This window comes from Carassius auratus, unplaced genomic scaffold, assembly GCF_003368295.1.
Source record: "Carassius auratus strain Wakin unplaced genomic scaffold, ASM336829v1 scaf_tig00021493, whole genome shotgun sequence".
NCBI lineage: Eukaryota > Metazoa > Chordata > Actinopteri > Cypriniformes > Cyprinidae > Carassius > Carassius auratus.
Window position 1 is genome coordinate 22692 of NW_020525115.1, and position 17911 is coordinate 40602.

Genomic DNA, 17911 nt, shown 5'->3' on the forward strand with positions numbered 1-17911 from the left:
TAGTGTTAACTTAACAGATTTAAAAGTCATGCAATATAAGGCATTAATATGTTATTTTATAATGCTTATAAGCTAACAAGAATTGTTCTTTAAAACAATTCTGGGTTGAGAATTTTTACTTAAAACAAGTGTTACCATCTGCATATTTTTATCCTCCCTACCCCCACTTTCAAGTTGTGTACCACTAACACCCTTTTTAATGTGCAGCATGAAACATTTTTGGAGGGAAACGTTTTTCCAGGAGGGAAGCAGATGGTTGGCATCATTGCCAGAAAGCCATTATAGTGAGACTGCTGGCTCTGAATCACCATCTGTAAAGTTTACGAAGTTTAAAGTGTACCTTATCAAGATCAGTTAGTGCCATCAGTATTGCTGGGGTTCATTTAATAATACTTTGTCAGTTACACTTCAATCCGTGGCATGAATTGATATACAGAGATCTTTGCAGAAATGGTCAGCTACACTTTTCACTTAGATAACACTTGTACAGTCATTTATATGGTATCTTGGAAATAATCAATGACTTCACATGAGAAACTCCTTTAGGCACTTAAGGAGCCCATAATAATAGGCTGTCGGGTGAGACAATCACTGTTTCACCAAAGGGTTTGTTTTTCAATGGTAAGGTAACATACAAAATAAGCCAGAAATTTGTGTGGTCCACTTTAGTAACAATGAATAGTTCAGTCTCAGTATCCTGAGGACATAAAGTAATTAATAGGCTCTTGCTTACAAAGGTTTCCTATGAACAGATCTGTTATTTCTTCTCCAATCAGATATTCCAGTCCAATTACATTGTTCCATTACCGGAGAAGAAGAAAAAAAAATCTCTTGGAAACAAGATGAGATGCTTGATTATGTTGTAACCATCCAAATACAGGGGATATAAACACTCACCAGGAAACAGCTTTCTGGAGGATTAATTGAAAGCAGTTTAAGTCTGTTTCGGGGGCCCCAGGAAGTCATGCAGACAATGCATTTTCCTTTTAGGAAAGTTATACAGAGATCTAACTTTCAAAAAAGTTATGTATTATGCATTTGGTATCACAGAGGTCCCTTGTGTGTTCTAAATTTAAAAGGGCAACTTGTTTCCACTCAAACTGACCACGTTCCAATGCATTTCCACTGTTGTGTAATTGTCTACACTTTATTTATTGCTAAACACATTTGAAGTATCTTTCACTAACTTTTAATGAAAGCCAAAAACCGCATATTATAACTAAGTGTGCCTTTAATCTTGTGTTTAATCTTTTGTATAAAGCATTACTCACTGTATCCGACAAAGATAAGCACTCAGAATATCAGCCAATTTAAAGGAACAGTTCACCTAAAATGGGTTAACTCAACTTCATGTAGTTTCAAACCCATATGGCATTCTTTATTTTTCAGCCTCAGTCACCATTTACTATGGAAAAACCTCAGTGGAAGTGCACGGTGACTGAGACACAACATGAGAATGACGGAATTTTCATTTTGGGTGAATTATCCCTTTGATTAGCAACAGCTGATCTCAGAGAAGCTGTGCAAGTCTCTTTCAAAAACGCCTAGAGGACAGTGTTTCCTAGCATTCAAAATGAAAACATTAGTAAATTGCAACATAACTGTTCTCTTGCCCATACTGTAGCTACTAGAAGTGTTTTGTAATTTGGTTCCTCTGAAAATGTGAAATGGAAGTGAAAATGCTGCACAAAAGTTTTTGTTTTTGTATTTTTTTAAACTGTAGGCTGGCATGTTATTTAGTCCAAATCAGCACATAAACTTCACTAATGATGTGTCTAGATGCATCAGCAGATGTGTGTACATAGCATTATATTCATATTATTATATTGTATTTATAATATACATTACATACTAAATTTGATATATTTATATTATACATTATTGCTTTATTATTAAAGATACATTCTTATTATGTATCAAAATGTATTATATATATACTTTTTATTTTCATATTATATATAAATCATTTACTCACTCTAACACAAAAGGAGATATTTAACAGAATGTCTAAACTGCTCTTTTCCATATCATGAATTTTTCATTCGAGTGAACTAACCCAAACATACACAGTACATACCCAAGATAAGCCTAAATAAGTCTCATATCTCTCTAACGTTCGATTGTCAATGATATAATAATTTTCCCTGTCTCCAGGGCAACACCTGCATAAGAGACCCACACAAACACCAACTGAAAAAAAAAACACAAAAGAAGAGAACAGAATGTGACTTTTGTTGTGTTGATGTTTTTTTAATGACAACCCAGAGATGTGACAGAGCTAGTTGTAACCCAGAGAGAAACAAAAATGCCTTTGTTTCTGGTCAGAGCTCTGGCAAAAGTGGTACGAAAACGGTTAGCGAGGGAGAGTGTGGATAATGATACTGTAAGGTAAGCTCTCTCTCTCTCTCTCTCTCTCTCTCTCTCTCTCTCTCTCTTTCGCTCTCTCGCTCATACACACACAGAGACACACTCTTTGTCAGCGTCTTTGTCTCTCTCTTCACACTCACACTCACACACGCACAGCTGAGAAGAGAGAGGTAACGGGCAGATCGTTTACATGCTTGGTGGTAGAGAGAGGGAGGGAGAAAGCTTGGTGACTGGCCCGCCCACTCATGCCCTCTAGCCTTATAAAGAACCTCAAGAATGGGAAAGACCCTCCAACAGAGCTGAGCCAAACACCCGAAACAGCACTCGGAGAGCTGGGACGAGTCGGAAAGAGGGTGAGAGAGAAAAGAGAGAGGATTGTAGAACGCTGCATTCATGGATGAACAGGGAGGTGAGTCTGACCACTCACATTAACCCACATTTCACCATATCGGGTTCATGGCAGGATGTAGTTTGGAAAGGAGTGCAGGAAGGAAGAAGAAAAAACAATGCAGAACTTCAGGACCACATTATTTGGTGCAGGAAAACTATATGTATATATAAAAATGAGTTGATTTAGTGGATGTTTCTTGTTCTGAACCTTATGGTTTTTTATTTACCACACATTTTGAGAGGTTTTCTAGTTAGAGATCTGTTGTAGGCTGAGCTAATTGAATAATTGATGCTGTAAACCGAATAGTTAGAATTTTTCATCAGTGACATGATCTCAATGGAAATTCCAGATGGACATCGTACACTCTCAGTCAAGCCTGAAAGACTTTAAAGTATCCTTTGAAGCATGCCGGTTGTTTTATCAACTTGATGGACTACATGTCAAAAAGTTAAATAGAAGCCCAAGTCAGGAACTGGTAAAGTGGCTGGATAATCCATATTGTTTGGTGCATCTTGCAGTACATTTGGCTTAGTCGTGTAAACAGATGATAAGAAGCAATGTTAATAAAGGTAGATCAGGAATCCGCTGCAGGCTGCGTGGTCGTCTGATACATCGGTAATCAGCATCTGGTGTCCATCTAACTGCTTTAGCAGCAGGAACATGAGAGAGTTTGTGCAGAATTGAGAATGCTGAGGCATCGTCAGAGAGGAAGAGAGAGCATTACGCAACACCAGAGGATTTCTTCCTGAGATTGGACGGGCCATCTGGCAGTTGAGGAGTCCCAATAACAAAACATCCCCCATTGTAACCATAACAAAAACTATTTAAGTTAGTCGCAGCTACATTATATCGTATGGAGATTTGCATTTTTACACAGAGCTAAGAATGTTTTCGTTAAGAGAACGACTGTTTCTTCTTTCACTTTCCAAAATGAGGGAACTTGAACTCTCTGTGCCATCTCCATATGCCTGTAGTTAGTGCCTTGAGCAAACTAAACTTCTCGTAGCTGACACAACAAGGTCAGACGTTCCTCATTATTCCAGTCATGTGCAGCAGAGGAAGTCCCATTCCTCCGACACACAGGGCCTCTTTTGGAAACCTGTATGAAGTGATTCCCTTTTTATTTATAGGGCTACGTCAACAATATTTGGGCAAAATGAACCTTTAAACTTTTTTGATTTAATAAATAGTAGAAATTACAAATGAAAGGGACAGTGCGCCCATAATTAATGTTAGTTAATGCAATGACTTTAAAAATGAGCATTACATTTTTTACAGTATTTATATATTTGTTATCATGTTTTTTAGATCCTAGGTATTCATCCCTGCTTCTGGTGACCCACTATCCTGCCATATACTGTACACACACACACACGAATGTATGTATGTATGTATGTATGCACATTTTAGAAATATATATATATATATATATATATATATATATATATATATATATATATATATATATATATATATATATATATATATATATATATATATATATATATATATATATATCAAAAAAACAAATACTTTATAACAGACTTTTTTCTAGTACAGGGCTGGGCTTTACTTGTCTGAATATTTATTATAATGGTAATTATATTTCAAAAATATTATACACTGTAAAAATAAATAAATAGTAATTCATAATAATCCTTCATATTAACACAATATATTGGTCTGTATTTTTACAGACTTTAGTGTATAAGTGTTTTACAGACTTTAGTGTATAAGTGTATAAATATATATTGTAAACAGTGCAGATTAAGGAAATACATATTTCAGTATTAAAATATATTTAATTTAAATCATAAAAAGCCAGAATATATTACAAAATGTACTTCAAAGGGAGGGAAAATCCATTTCCAATCTTAAAATACATTTTTGTTAAATGTATATAAACATTTTGTATGGATGTACTTATATTGAAAATATATTTTACAAATGTACTATAAATATATGACACAATGGAAGAAAATAAAACTCATAGATATTTATGCACATTTTAGAAACATATTTCTGAATATTTTTGGTTTATTATATTTTTAAAAATACATATATACATACACACACACACACACACACACACACTTTTTTATATTTAACGTTAGTCCTTTTACAACTCACAGCAGCTCACTTCCTCTAACCTCGAAAACAGCCACAACAGTTGAAATAAACATCCTTTTCTGGTAAAACAAACCCTTTTGGGAAGATCATCCTGAAATATATCTGAAGTGCTGAAATGTATACATCACGCTTTACATGGACACTTCATTTCATACACTGATGAAACAGAGGGTGTGTATAGTAATGTAGTTATATTATAGTAATGTGTCTTCTTAAACAGATAATGGATGTCATAACTATGTCTTTCCTGTTAATATGACAAAAATGTCATTATATTATGTTTATTATGAAGATCAAAGTACAGATCTTACAGGGGTAATATGATCCGATTTCAATTTTTCCTTTCTCTTGGGAGGGTTACAAGCTCTTGGTACTCATTCAAACACGCCCCACATGTCTACATCACTATGTGGAAATATTTGCGTAATGCTGTCCAAATGTTCACACAAAGAAAGAAGGCGTGTTTTCAGTAACCGCAGTAAGTGTTGAAGCAGCCATGTCAGGGAGATCCTGTGTGTATTCAGGCAAAAGCACTTTATTTGGCCTTCCGAAAGTAGATGGATTTAGGAATCTTTAAGATTACTTAGAACAGCAACAGAGAGAGACAGAGAGAGAGAGACTTGGTCACACAGAGGAGTAAGCTGTCTAAACCATTTGTGGCTTGTGTACAGCAAACACATACAAGGTTCATCACTGTGTCTGTCACGCAACTCTGTTCCCCTTTCGGGTTTGAATTGATGGTTAAACAAAGAACATTATTAACTGCCTTTGCATTTATTTTGAGAGATGATGCTTGTGATTATGGAAAGGGGCATTACATTTCCAACGAGGGCTTGAGGTGTTCGACCAATCACATTGCACTGGGTCAGTTGGCCAATCAGAGCAGACTGTGCTTGTCGGAAGGAGGGACTTTTTAGAAAACGACAAGTTTGAGAGAGGCGGGGCATAGAGGACCTACAATAATGTACAGTATTAAAAAAATCATGTGTTTTTGGAACATTAATGCATGTCAACATATTCTGTTACACCAAATACACAAAAGAATGATCTTTCAAAAAGCATCATATGACCCCTTTAAGATGTTGACCACAAGATCACACTGACACACATTTCAAGGGTGTGACAAAAGCTATTCTCTCTTATGGAAAATCTGAGTGCAAATTTTCGAAACCACTAAACCAAACACATCTTGGCTCATTTCTTCTCATTATCAGTCTGCATGACTGAATGAACCACGTAATATGTACTGTAACATAAGCCCATTGAACTAAACAGGCTTCTTGGCTCTAACATAAAAAAAAATAACAATAAAAAAATAAAAAACAGTCTGATTGATTTCAAATGGACTTTACTCTATTAGATAATATAGCAAAGAGGCTAGAAAGGCACAACTTATTTTATTACCTCTCTAAAAAAAGCATCACACCCAGATGAATGGGAAATGAACACTCAATGGAAAAGCATTTGTTACCGCAAATCTTGAATGACTGCTAGCTAAAAGCCTACAGTGTGGTCAAAAATACTTGTCATGATGAGATAATGCAAAATCTCATCAGTGTGTTCTTTGGATCAGGCGTGTTATTCACAGTCCTCACTTTTGACTGATGGTATTGTTTGTGGGATTCACACCTGTCAGCATGAGAGTCAGTTTCCAGTGTTTAACAAAAAAACATGAACGTCTCCATCATATTTATAATACCCCCAAAAAACAACATTTCACCCCTCATGCATGTTACATGTCCGTCAAAAACTTAGACTGGCTGTTGGTTGGCATATTAGAGCTAAAATTAATCAGCATAACACACTCATGGAGATCAATCACTTCACTGAATACATGCTGGTTAAGTAATAAATATTTATTATCTTACGATCCATCTGGTTTCAAATCCACATCGTTTGAATATTATCACATTGATATCTGTCAAAATAATAACTAGAAATAATGTGCACAATACATGGCAGTATTTATGAGAAGTAGAGGTCCTAGGAGTACATAGATTTCCTGCAAAACTACCGGATTTTTTTGACTAAATCCTCTCTTTCTCTTGAGGACTCCTGCAGGGTTTAACTCTAATACTCTGCAGGACAAAACCATCTTACACACTATCTACAGACCTCCTTGAGTCATATGGATATTTATAATAATTTTTGTAATCTAATCCATAATTGAAGGAGGAATGGAATTTCATCCTTTCATTGTTCTAAAGACAAGCCATGAAAACACAAAAAACATTACAACCTGACACCTTTGATAACACACTTTCCCACGATTTTAATTTTCACATATTACTGCAATTACATTTTTTTTAAATGACACATTATATTTTACATTTCAATGTTAAAAATTAAAAAATGTGTACATAAAAAAACACTAAATGCTATACCAGTGGGCCTAGTGGTTAGAGAGTTTGCCTCCTAACCTTAGGGTTGTGGGTTTGAGTCTCGGGCCGGCAAGACCATGACTTACGTGCCCTTGAGCAAGGCATCGAACCCCCAACTGCTCCCTGGGTGCCGCAGCATAAATGGCTGCCCACTGCTCCGGGTGTGTGTTCATGGTTTATGTGTGTTCACTGCTGTGTGTGTGCACTTTAGATGGGTTAAATCCAGAGCACAAATTCTGAGTATGGGTCACCATACTTGGCTGTATGTCACTTCACTTCACTTAGCTCATGAGATAAACTGATAATTTCTAATAACGAAATAATTTTATACTGACAGATCTACTACCAGATACAACTGAAGGAAATTTAAAGACCTTTTCCTTGTAATCTAAAGCACAGTTGAATGAAGAATAGAATTTCATTCTTTCATTGTTTAAAATAAAAGGTACTGTCGCTTTGGTTCCTGATGACACGAAACAACCCAAAGACATTACAACCTGACACCCTTGATATCATGCTTTCTCACGATCGTATTGAAAGAACCACTGTCAGAGCTCACTGTGTAGGGTGTGAAGTGACATTTACCATTATTTACAATGTCTCAAGAGTGTCACATTGATCTGGATTATCTCATCCAAGTTTATTCAGGCAACTCAGGCGTGTTAGTGCAGGTAACGACATTAATCCTGATGTAACATGTTTAGTCATGGATTTGGACTACAGTGACTCTTCATGCTGATGAGACTAATAAACGCTGTGCTGTATACTTTCAAAGGATTTAGTAGATGACGACAGTGTCTCAATTATGGCTGATCTACGTAGGAATTTAAAGAAACACCCCAGATAGAAAGGAAGTCTGTTTACTTGAGAGCATGAATGTGCATTGACGTCTCTCTTGTGTTCCAGAGAATAAAAGATTCACAGCTGAGACATGTAGGTTGCTATACAAACATCCTTTGAAATGACCGTAATTTCACCAAGAAGTTTCCCTCTGCTTAACAGGAAATGCAACTGTTTAGTTAAGTAAAGCAAGCAACATGGTACTCATGCCAGAGATTGTTTTTGGCCCGTCTCTACTTTTATAGTAAAAGCTTAGGGGTGATGCATTTATGTGGGATGGGTGTTTGGAAGAATGCAATGAGATTTGCCCATAAAAGAGCATTGATTGGGTTGTTTGGGTTTTAATGTTATTTTGTTAGCCTAACAGTGTTCCTGCTGTTTTTATTCACGATCTGCTAATGGTCTGTACTGTCAAGCAATTTATTCCCAAGAGGCCTGAAGGGAAAATAGCGCAGGATGTCTTGATCAGAAGTAAAAAGCCATTTTTTTCCCATGTAAAGGTAAAACACACGGTCAAGCTTAAAATCACTGTATAAAATCATTAAGAAATACAATACTGAAAAGTCATGCATTAAAAACAACAAAGAATTAGTTGGTCATACCAGAAGGTTAATTAACCACTGGGTTTCCTCAGAATTTAACCTGTACCTGGACATGAGTTTAAAGGAATAATGCACCTGAAAATGAAAGTTTGCTATAAAATATACTCTTAGGCTGCCTGAGATGTAGATGTAGAGATTGTTTCTTCATTTAAGCAGATTTGGATAAATTAAGTATTATATCACTTGCTCACCAATGGATCGTCTGACGGCACCCATTAACAGCAGAGGATCCATTGGTGAACAAATTTCTCCAAATCTTTTCCAATGAAGAAAAACTAATTCATCAACATTTAGGATGGCCTGAGGGTGAGTAAATGTTCTCAGTGAATTGGAACAGCGGTGTAGTCCTTTTGTACTGTAGCAATTTGTTAGCAGCTTGCATATTTTAAAATTCATGTTTGAGGTATGACTGTGTATGATTTATTCTGTAGAACAAGTCTCTTTAAGATCACCACATACTTTATTTTACAATCCATGGCTTGAAAATGCTCTTCTGGGTTTAAGAAATCCAAAACCACTTTCCACCAAAAGTCATCTCATAAAATATTTGGGTATAATATATAGTAATGAACAACAGTGCAATTTGTCCTGTATAACAGCATCTTCCATATACATCAAAGGAATAATATTCTTCATCTATTACTCTTCATTTAATCATTCTCATGTTTTCCAAACCCGTATGACTGTCTTTCTTCTATGGAACGCACAAGGTTAACTCTATCATTCACGCACAGCATTTACAGTGTGCAGCAAATAATAATAAAAAGCACTGCTGTTCTCACTAAGGAATAATAATACAAATAAAAAATAAAAATAAAAAAATGAAAATTTTCCATCGAAAGGGAATGTGGAATGGGGGCTGTCAAGCTTTAAAATGACGTAAAACTGCCATAAAGGAGTCCAAAAACACTAATTGAACTGTATTCCAGGTCAGTGCTTTGTTTATTGTTTTAAGAGAACAACAGATGAGCGTTTTTTTTTTTAATCTGGAAAAATATCTAATAAGCTTCATCATTACATAGTGAGTTGTTTCTATACTTCATTTCTATTGTATGTGTTTAACTCCTGCATGAACTCTTTCATGTGTCCTCTTATAAAGACAGTTACTTAACCTTTACCAAAACATTTGAATAAAACTGCAATTCTGGAAAAAATAAACCTCTATAGGCTTAATCAATTTTTAAATAGGCTAGTTCATGCATGAAGATGCCTTTTATAGTCTTCATACCAGAGCACTTGAATGCCACTGACCTGCATGCCAAAGACAGAAGCTTCCGCTCCAGAGGCTGATCTGTATGCAGCTCACACTCGTTCGTGGTTCAGTTCCTAAACGGGAGCACTAGGGGATTCCGCTCACCCCTGCTTGTGACGTCACTGCAAGTCTGGCTCCACATGCACAGTGGGTGTTTCCCCGAGAATCACACGAAAACACTTGTGCCAAGCAAAGCCGCAGCAGCGCACACATGTGATTGATATTTACTTTTATAAATGCCTACAAAGAAGCTAACTCGCACAACTTGGCTGTAATTCAGTGTGCAGGAACGTTGTCCGGGACTAACCGCATCAACCGCGACAGTCGTTTTCACTCCGAGTCCGTTCACACCAGTAAAAGAAGTCGGCGCGTGTCCTTATGGGTAGGTAACAAGCGCAACAAAGCGCGCTGGTTTAAACGCTTCATTGCTGAATCTACTATAACTGTGTTTCCCCTTTACTCCGTGAAATCGTGCGAACATGTGCTGAAAACAGCGAACCTTATGAGAAGTGGCTTCTTTTTTAGGCTTGCAATAACTTGAAGTAAGCTTTTAGGGAACTGTTTTTATGTCTCAAACGCTAAAATAGTTCCATCTTTGTCTGCTACAAATTAAGGTAGTTAAGAAACTAACAATAGGCTGTGTGGATGTCTGTCTAAATTAGAGTCAAGCACTCAGTAGTTGACCGGAACATTATTTTATATTTGTTGTAGTAATCAGTTTTCTGGTTCAAAATAACCATAGCACACCCTAACCACCTTTAGTTATCTTAATACATTTTATTTATTTATGTATTTATTTTTTAGTCAAAATAGCAGCCTAAATATGCTGGAGAAAATTTTGCATATGCATGTAGGCTGTAGAAAGCATGCTAATTTCTTTATTTGATCCTCTAGCACTTTGTATTTTAATTCTACTTTTTATTTATCTTCTTCCTATTTTTTTTCTGATAAAAAACAGTTTTCTATTTGATCTACTTGTTTTTCCTTGTATGTGTGTGTATAATATACACTCACCTAAAGGATTATTAGGAACACCATACTAATTCTGTGTTTGACCCCCTTTCACCTTCAGAACTGCCTTAATTCTACGTGCCATTGATTCAACAAGGTGCTGAAAGCATTCTTGAGAAATGTTGGCCCATATTGATAGGATAGCATCTTGCAGTTGATGGAGATTTGTGGGATGCTTATCAAGGGCACGAAGCTCCCGTTCCACCACATCCCAAAGATGGGTTGAGATCTGGTGACTGTGGGGGTCACTTTAGTACAGTGAACTCAAGAAACCAATTTGAAATGATTCGAGCTTTGTGACATGGTGCATTATCCTGCTGGTAGTAGCCATCAGAGGATGGGTACATAGTGGTCATAAAGGGATGGACATGATCAGAAACAATGCTCAGGTAGGTTGTGGCATTTAAACGATGCCCAATTAGCACTAAGGGACCTAAAGTGTGCCAAGAAAACATCCACCACACTATTACACCACCACCACCACCAGCCTGCACAGTGGTAACAAGGCATGATGGATCCATGTTCTCATTCTGTTTATGCCAAATTTTGACTCTACCATCTGAATGTCTCAACAGAAATCGAGACTCATCAGACCAGGCAACATTTTTCCAGTCTTCAACGGTCCAATTTTGGTGAGCTCGTGCAAATTGTAGCCTCTTTTTCCTATTTGTAGTGGAGATGAGTGGAGCCCGGTGGGGTCTTCTGCTGTTGTAGCCCATCCGCCGGTTGTGCGTGCTGTGGCTTCACAAATGCTTTGCTGCATACCTCGGTTGTAACGAGTGGTTTTTTCAGTCAAAGTTTCTCTTCTATCATCTTGAATCAGTCGGCCCATTCTCCTCTGACCTCTAGCGTCAACATGGCATTTTCACCCACAGGACTGCCGCATACTGGATATTTTTCCCTTTTCACACCATTCTTTGTAAACCCTAGAAATGGTTGTGCGTGAAAATCCCAGTAACTGAGCAGATTGTGAAATACTCAGACCGGCACGTCTGGCACCAACAACCATGACACACTCAAAATTTATTTCCCATTCTTACATTCAGTTTGGAGTTCAGGAGATTGTCTTGACCAGGGCTGCATTCAGCCCCGACAAAACGTTGCACAACGTTTTTAAACAGAAACGGTGATGCGTTGAACACACTCTTCTGACGTTTCCAGCAAACATGACGTTCAACCCGGAAACCGTAGCAAAACGTTGCACACCGTTTTGAACTTGAACATGCCCCAGGACCACACCACTAAATGGTGTAGGTCCTCATTTGTAAGTCACTTTGGATAAGTGTCCGCTAAATCACTAAATGGAAATTTCATTTAGATGATACCATTTCTGTCAATTACACAATTACAAATTAAATACTGAGAAAATATGAAAGCAGAATTCCTTAAAAAAAAAAAAAAAATTCTGTTAATCCTTTAAAACTCTTTATAATTCTTGCATAGGGACAATTTATACTGTGTGTGGACTTCAGGAAGGTGCTAGTCACTGTAGCTGACTAGTTAAACTGAATGTGTTACATCTCACCCATTACTGCAACATTCTCTGGTCTTCCCTTCAAGATAATTAAGCCTATGGTGTGAAATGTTGAGTAGATGATTTAGATAAATTAAAATAAAAAAATTGTATCACAACACATACAATAATAAGACATAATTTAGTCATTATTAAAAAAAAGTTTTATATTCAAATAATTTAATCAGTCATTCTAAATGCAAAATTCATATTCCTTACAGAAAGCAAGTTCACTTTTCCCAAGGGATATACTTTTTACATTATATTGACTATCCATCCATTAATCCATCCATTCTCCAAGCATTGTTTCCTACATTGGGTCATCAGAATGCTGTAGCCTATCCCAGTCTATGGTCTATGACCACAGAAAATAAGAACTAAATATTTTCTTTAATTCATTCATTCATTGATGTGAATATTATCTTTATCTGTAAAATATCTACCTCAAACCTAAACATACGAAGGGCCTCTCGGAGTCTTAATTGTATACACAGAGGGCTGTGTACACAGCAGAATACACAGTGCCTTCATACTCTCAAGCCCTGTTTGTTTTTCTGACAGAAGGTGTTAGCGGTTACTGTTAACAAAAAAAACAAAACGGTGACATTTACGGTAAAATACCGGCAGCTGTGGATGTCAGAACTTCACTGTAAAAATATGGTAGCAACATTTTAGGTTTTACATAAATTCGTAAAATAAAAAAAATACAAAATATTTCAATAACTGATGTAATGTTAATATATTGAAGTACTAATTTCAGAACTAACTGAAGTATTTTTGTTTTGAACCGTTATAATTGTACCGAGAACCACCAAAAATGGTGAAGAGAAAGTCATATGAGGAATCAAAGCTCATCACAAACAGCTTTTCCACTAGCTGAAGAGGGAAGTAGAAGGTCCACAGTTTACACAGTGTCATTCAGACAAATACTAAACACCATCATGGTAACACACATGATACTGAAATAATCCAATAACCATTCATTTAACATTTTTACAGAAATTGCTTGGCAATTATTATTTCGACTGGATTATAGATCATAAACACAAGGATTCAGTTTATAGTTTGCAATGAATCCAAAATTGTTACTGTCTACTCTTGTTAAAAAATGAAAATGCTATACAGTTATGGAGAATAATAACTACATATATGCTCTTTTTAATTATTCATATTCATATGTATTATTTACAGCTAACACTGTGAATAAAAAACACTGAAGCTGTTAAATAAGTAAATTGACAATCTGCTCACTTTATTTTCTCTTTTTAGAAGTAAAGGTCAAGAACCCATGGTACAGGCCAGTGGTCATATTTCTGGCTGCTGTTATCAGCGTGGCGATCATCATCATGGTGGCCATTTCTGTTGTCCAGAACAAGCCTTTAAAGCAGAAATGCAAAGTATGACTAACACTTTAAGTGAACCATTTACGGCATTAAGAGATTAGATTTGTACAGATTTCACTGATGCAATTGTCTCTGTACATTTGACAGTATGGAATAGTTCTGGATGCAGGCTCCTCCCACACCTCTGTTTTTATCTATGAATGGCCAGCAGAGAAGGAAAACAACACAGGCAAGGTACGGCAGAAACACACCTGCAACGTAAAAGGTATGTGTTCCCTAATTTGCATAGAGTTGCATGTAGAGAAATACTTCTGGTTATGTTTTTGGATAGCATTTTTTCCTTATTTTTCAGCATGTGAATGGGTATGTCCACCTAACATAGAAAACTGGCATCGTCATGTCAACATAATGCATAATTTCCAACATTTGCATACTTAGAAAAGCATTTACCGTAGGCAATGTCTGGCTGTCTCGAGAAACTTGTTTCTGTTTTATTTCTGCCCTGTAGGGAAAGGTATCTCCAGTTACTCCAATAATCCAAACGGGGCAGGCGCATCTCTGCATGAGTGCATGGAGGAAGCCAAGCAAATAATACCTACACACAGACATCATGAAACCCCTGTGTACCTGGGAGCCACAGCAGGCATGAGATTGCTCGAGTAATCATTTCTAAATATTCTCAATCCTCAAGAATCAAATAGGGTGGCCGAGAACAATTCTGAATAAAACTCTTAGAAAGATTACCAAAGACTTCCAAATCAATTTTATACTTAGACTACTGGATTTAGTAGTCTTCTTGATCAAATAAATGCGGCCTTGATGAACATGAAAAATTTAGTGTACCCGTATTTTCCGGACCATAAGTCGCACTTTTTTATTTATTTATCAAAATTCATTTGACATGAACCAAGAGAAATGAACTAAGAGAAATGAACCAAGAGAAAACATTACCGTCTACAGCCACGAGAGGGCGCTCTATTCTGCTCAGTGCTCCTGTAGCCTACACTGAGAACATAGAGCGCCCTCTCGTGGCTGGAGACGGTAATGTTTTCTCTTGGTTCTTGGTTCTAAATAAATGCGACTTATAGTCCAGTGCTACTTATATATGTTTTTTTCCTCATCATGACGTATTTTTGGACTGATGCGACTTATACTCAGGTGCGACTTATAGTCAGAAAAATACGGTATATCGTTTATCAATTAATAGTTGAGTGATACAGTCTAGTAATATTTATTTTCTCAAGGAAGGAGAATAAAGGAGCCTCAGAAAAGGTATTGGACTCCGTAGCATATTCACTGAAGGGTTACCCCTTCTCCTATCAGGGAGCTCGTATCATTAAGGGCCAAGAGGAAGGAGCTTTTGGATGGATTACTGTCAATTACCTGAGTGAGAATTTGAGAAAGGTATGGTGGTTTTTAAACCTGGGTTTAGCATTGTTTCACATTTGTAATTTTTAACCTAAAGCCCTTCTCCACAGAATTGCAATGTTAAATATATACAGTGTAAATGTTAAATATAGTATAAGAATGAACACTGAAACTATTTCAATGTGAAAAAGCCAATTGTTAAAGCTTCCTGTGTTTATCATGCAGCCCACAGGGACCCTTGGAGCTCTGGACCTGGGCGGAGCATCTACCCAGATAACCTTCGTACCTCAACAAAAAATTGAATCACATGACAATTCTATTAACTTCAGACTGTACGGAAATGATTATCACTTATACACCCACAGCTTTCTCTGTTATGGGAAGGACCAAGTTCTCAAGCTTTCTATGGCCAAGAAATTAGAGTCGACACTTAAGGATAAAGTGGTATGCTTGTCAATGCAATTTAAGTTATTAACTTATTCTATAAAATTAATTGTTGCACTGAAGCAATATTTGCGCTTTAGAAGCAGTTTTCAATGCTAGTAAATATGACAAATAATTACAAAGAATCAGCAAGGAATTTATTAAATTAAATGTGACATTTTGAAGTAGAAAGACAATTAATATTGAGTGTATAATGTATTGATCTTTCTTCTTTTTATTTCCAACTTAGAAAAATATTTTTTCGGCATGAGTGTATGGTAGTTAATGCATTTACTGCACATACTTTATGATGCTTACTTTGCAAATATATTAAAATAATAATTATTTTTTAATCATTAAATTTTACAATAAAAAAGGTAATAGCAAACATTTAACTGTATTTTAGCTTCTCCACTTTAGCTCTGATTAAATTTAACTATTGTATTTTTGTTTAATGCATATCTAAAGATATAGAGCACACTTGTTTTTTTTATTTTTTTAAATGGTATGTTATATATTAAATGCTTTTTCTTTCCTAAGACAGACCACACTGAGTTAAGGGATCCTTGCTTTCACCCTGGATTTAACTTCACCAGGAATGTTCAAAGTTTCTTCAATACACCCTGTACGGAAGACGTGAAAATGGCAAATAGAAACTTCTTCCATCTGGGGCTTGGGAATTGGTCTCAGTGCCAGCAATCAATCAGAAAGGTTTTTAATACCAGCTATTGTCCTTACTCAAGATGCTCTTTCAATGGTGTTTTCCAGCCTTCTGTCGATGGAGACTTTGGGGTGAGAAACAATGAAGATTGGTTGTTTGCAAGAATTTGAATGACTGGCTATAAGTCATAACTAGTGATAATAATTACGGTATTTGACTTTCTAGGCCTTTTCAGCTTTCTTTTTTGTGATGGACTTTTTGAATCTGACAAGTGATGATTTAGCGGTTACAAAGCAGAAGCTAGCAACATACTGTTCTACACCATGGAAGAAGGTGAAATGCTTTATTAACAGTTTTTGAAGGAGGTTAAAAACGGTTGCATCTTTGTTGGGGCATGATGTCTAAATGTATACTTTTTTACTTTTTGTAGATTAAAGAAAATCATCCCCACATAAAAGAGAAGTACCTTTCAGAATATTGCTTCTCAGCAACCTACATTCTCACTCTTCTGGAAGACGGATACAATTTCACTTCTGACAACTGGAAAGACATCCAATTCATTAAGAAGGTGAGCATGGTGTAAATTAAAATGTTATTATTTCTCATTAACTGTATTTGGACACTTAAATCACACTAAAAATGTATGTGCAGATAGGAGACAGTGATGCAGGCTGGACATTAGGTTACATGCTTAACCTGACCAACATGATCCCTGCTGAAGCTCCAGACACGCCGCTGATGCCTCATGAGGGATACATCACATTCATGCTCCTCTTTTCACTTCTAATACTACTACTTCTTCTTCTGTTCTACATTTATTTCCGTCGGTCAACAAGAACAGCCCAGAAAGACATTTCCGTCATTTAGACAGTGATATTATGCTGTGTATCTGTGTATTGATTGTTTATTTCTTCAGAACAAAATTTTGATAAATCCAAAATCACATTTTGACTTGATCTCAAAGGTTGTACATTTCAAAGAATTTGGAAATCATACCTCATGTGAAGGATTAGCAGGTTTTTGGAGAGAGATGGGTTACAGATTCCACTGCAACTGAAGGGAACTCGGAGTCTATTCCCATTCCTTTGTGCTTTTTGTGACCACTCAAATGTTTTCTTTAAAAATCAAGTCATGAGTACAGGTTTTAGCTTTTGGGATGCTTGGTAAAAGGGGTTGATGTTACTTTAAAAGCAAATGTGCACTGACATTCAGTATATCATCATGTGCCTATAGTCTTTAATGAAGTTTCCCATTATATGTATACAAATCTTTTTTGCATTATGGTAATATGAAAATCACTGGATATCATTGTTTTAACATTGCTTTTAGCAAAGCACATTTTAACATTTTTGTTAGGTCTTTCATTGAAAATTTTGTTTTTATATATTTAAACAATACCTGTAGCAAATTTCTATTAAAATTGCAAATGACCAATTGTGTATGTTTTCTTTATAACACATAAATACATATGGTTTTGAAATAAGTATCTTATGCTTACCAAGGCTGCATTTATTTGATTCAAAATACAGTAATAATATAGAATATTATTATAATAAAATTTTTTAAAATTGCATTTATTCCTTTGAGTGCAAACCTGAATTTTCAGCAGCCATTACTTCAGTCTGCAGT

The 17911-nt window shown here is 36.1% G+C and overlaps 1 protein-coding gene across 4 annotated transcripts; it reads left to right on the forward strand.

Annotated features, from left to right (window-relative positions):
* The first annotated feature begins 2473 nt into the window (after nt 1–2473).
* On the forward strand, nt 2474–17716 carry LOC113076924 (ectonucleoside triphosphate diphosphohydrolase 1). Of its 4 annotated transcripts, XM_026249535.1 has the most exons (11): nt 2474–2776; nt 11550–11606; nt 13757–13884; nt 13978–14095; nt 14339–14489; nt 15075–15234; nt 15424–15642; nt 16162–16413; nt 16508–16615; nt 16713–16850; nt 16934–17716. In XM_026249535.1, the coding sequence occupies exons 1-11, from the start codon at nt 2761–2763 to the stop codon at nt 17147–17149; spliced, it is 1563 nt and encodes a 520-aa protein (XP_026105320.1). In that variant the 5' UTR covers nt 2474–2760; the 3' UTR covers nt 17150–17716. The 4 variants fall into 4 exon arrangements, with proteins under 4 accessions (XP_026105320.1, XP_026105321.1, XP_026105322.1 ...); XM_026249536.1 differs by lacking the exon at nt 11550–11606; XM_026249537.1 differs by lacking the exons at nt 2474–2776; nt 11550–11606 and adding an exon at nt 9974–10345.
* The last annotated feature ends 195 nt before the right edge of the window (nt 17717–17911 follow it).

Excerpts from the sequence above, each read along its gene's own strand:
- LOC113076924 (XM_026249535.1), top strand. Across the intron at positions 14,490-15,074 it reads GCAGGCATGAGATTGCTCGA|GAAGGAGAATAAAGGAGCCT; the intron begins GTAATCATTTCT and ends TATTTTCTCAAG. Across the intron at positions 15,235-15,423 it reads TGAGTGAGAATTTGAGAAAG|CCCACAGGGACCCTTGGAGC; the intron begins GTATGGTGGTTT and ends TTTATCATGCAG.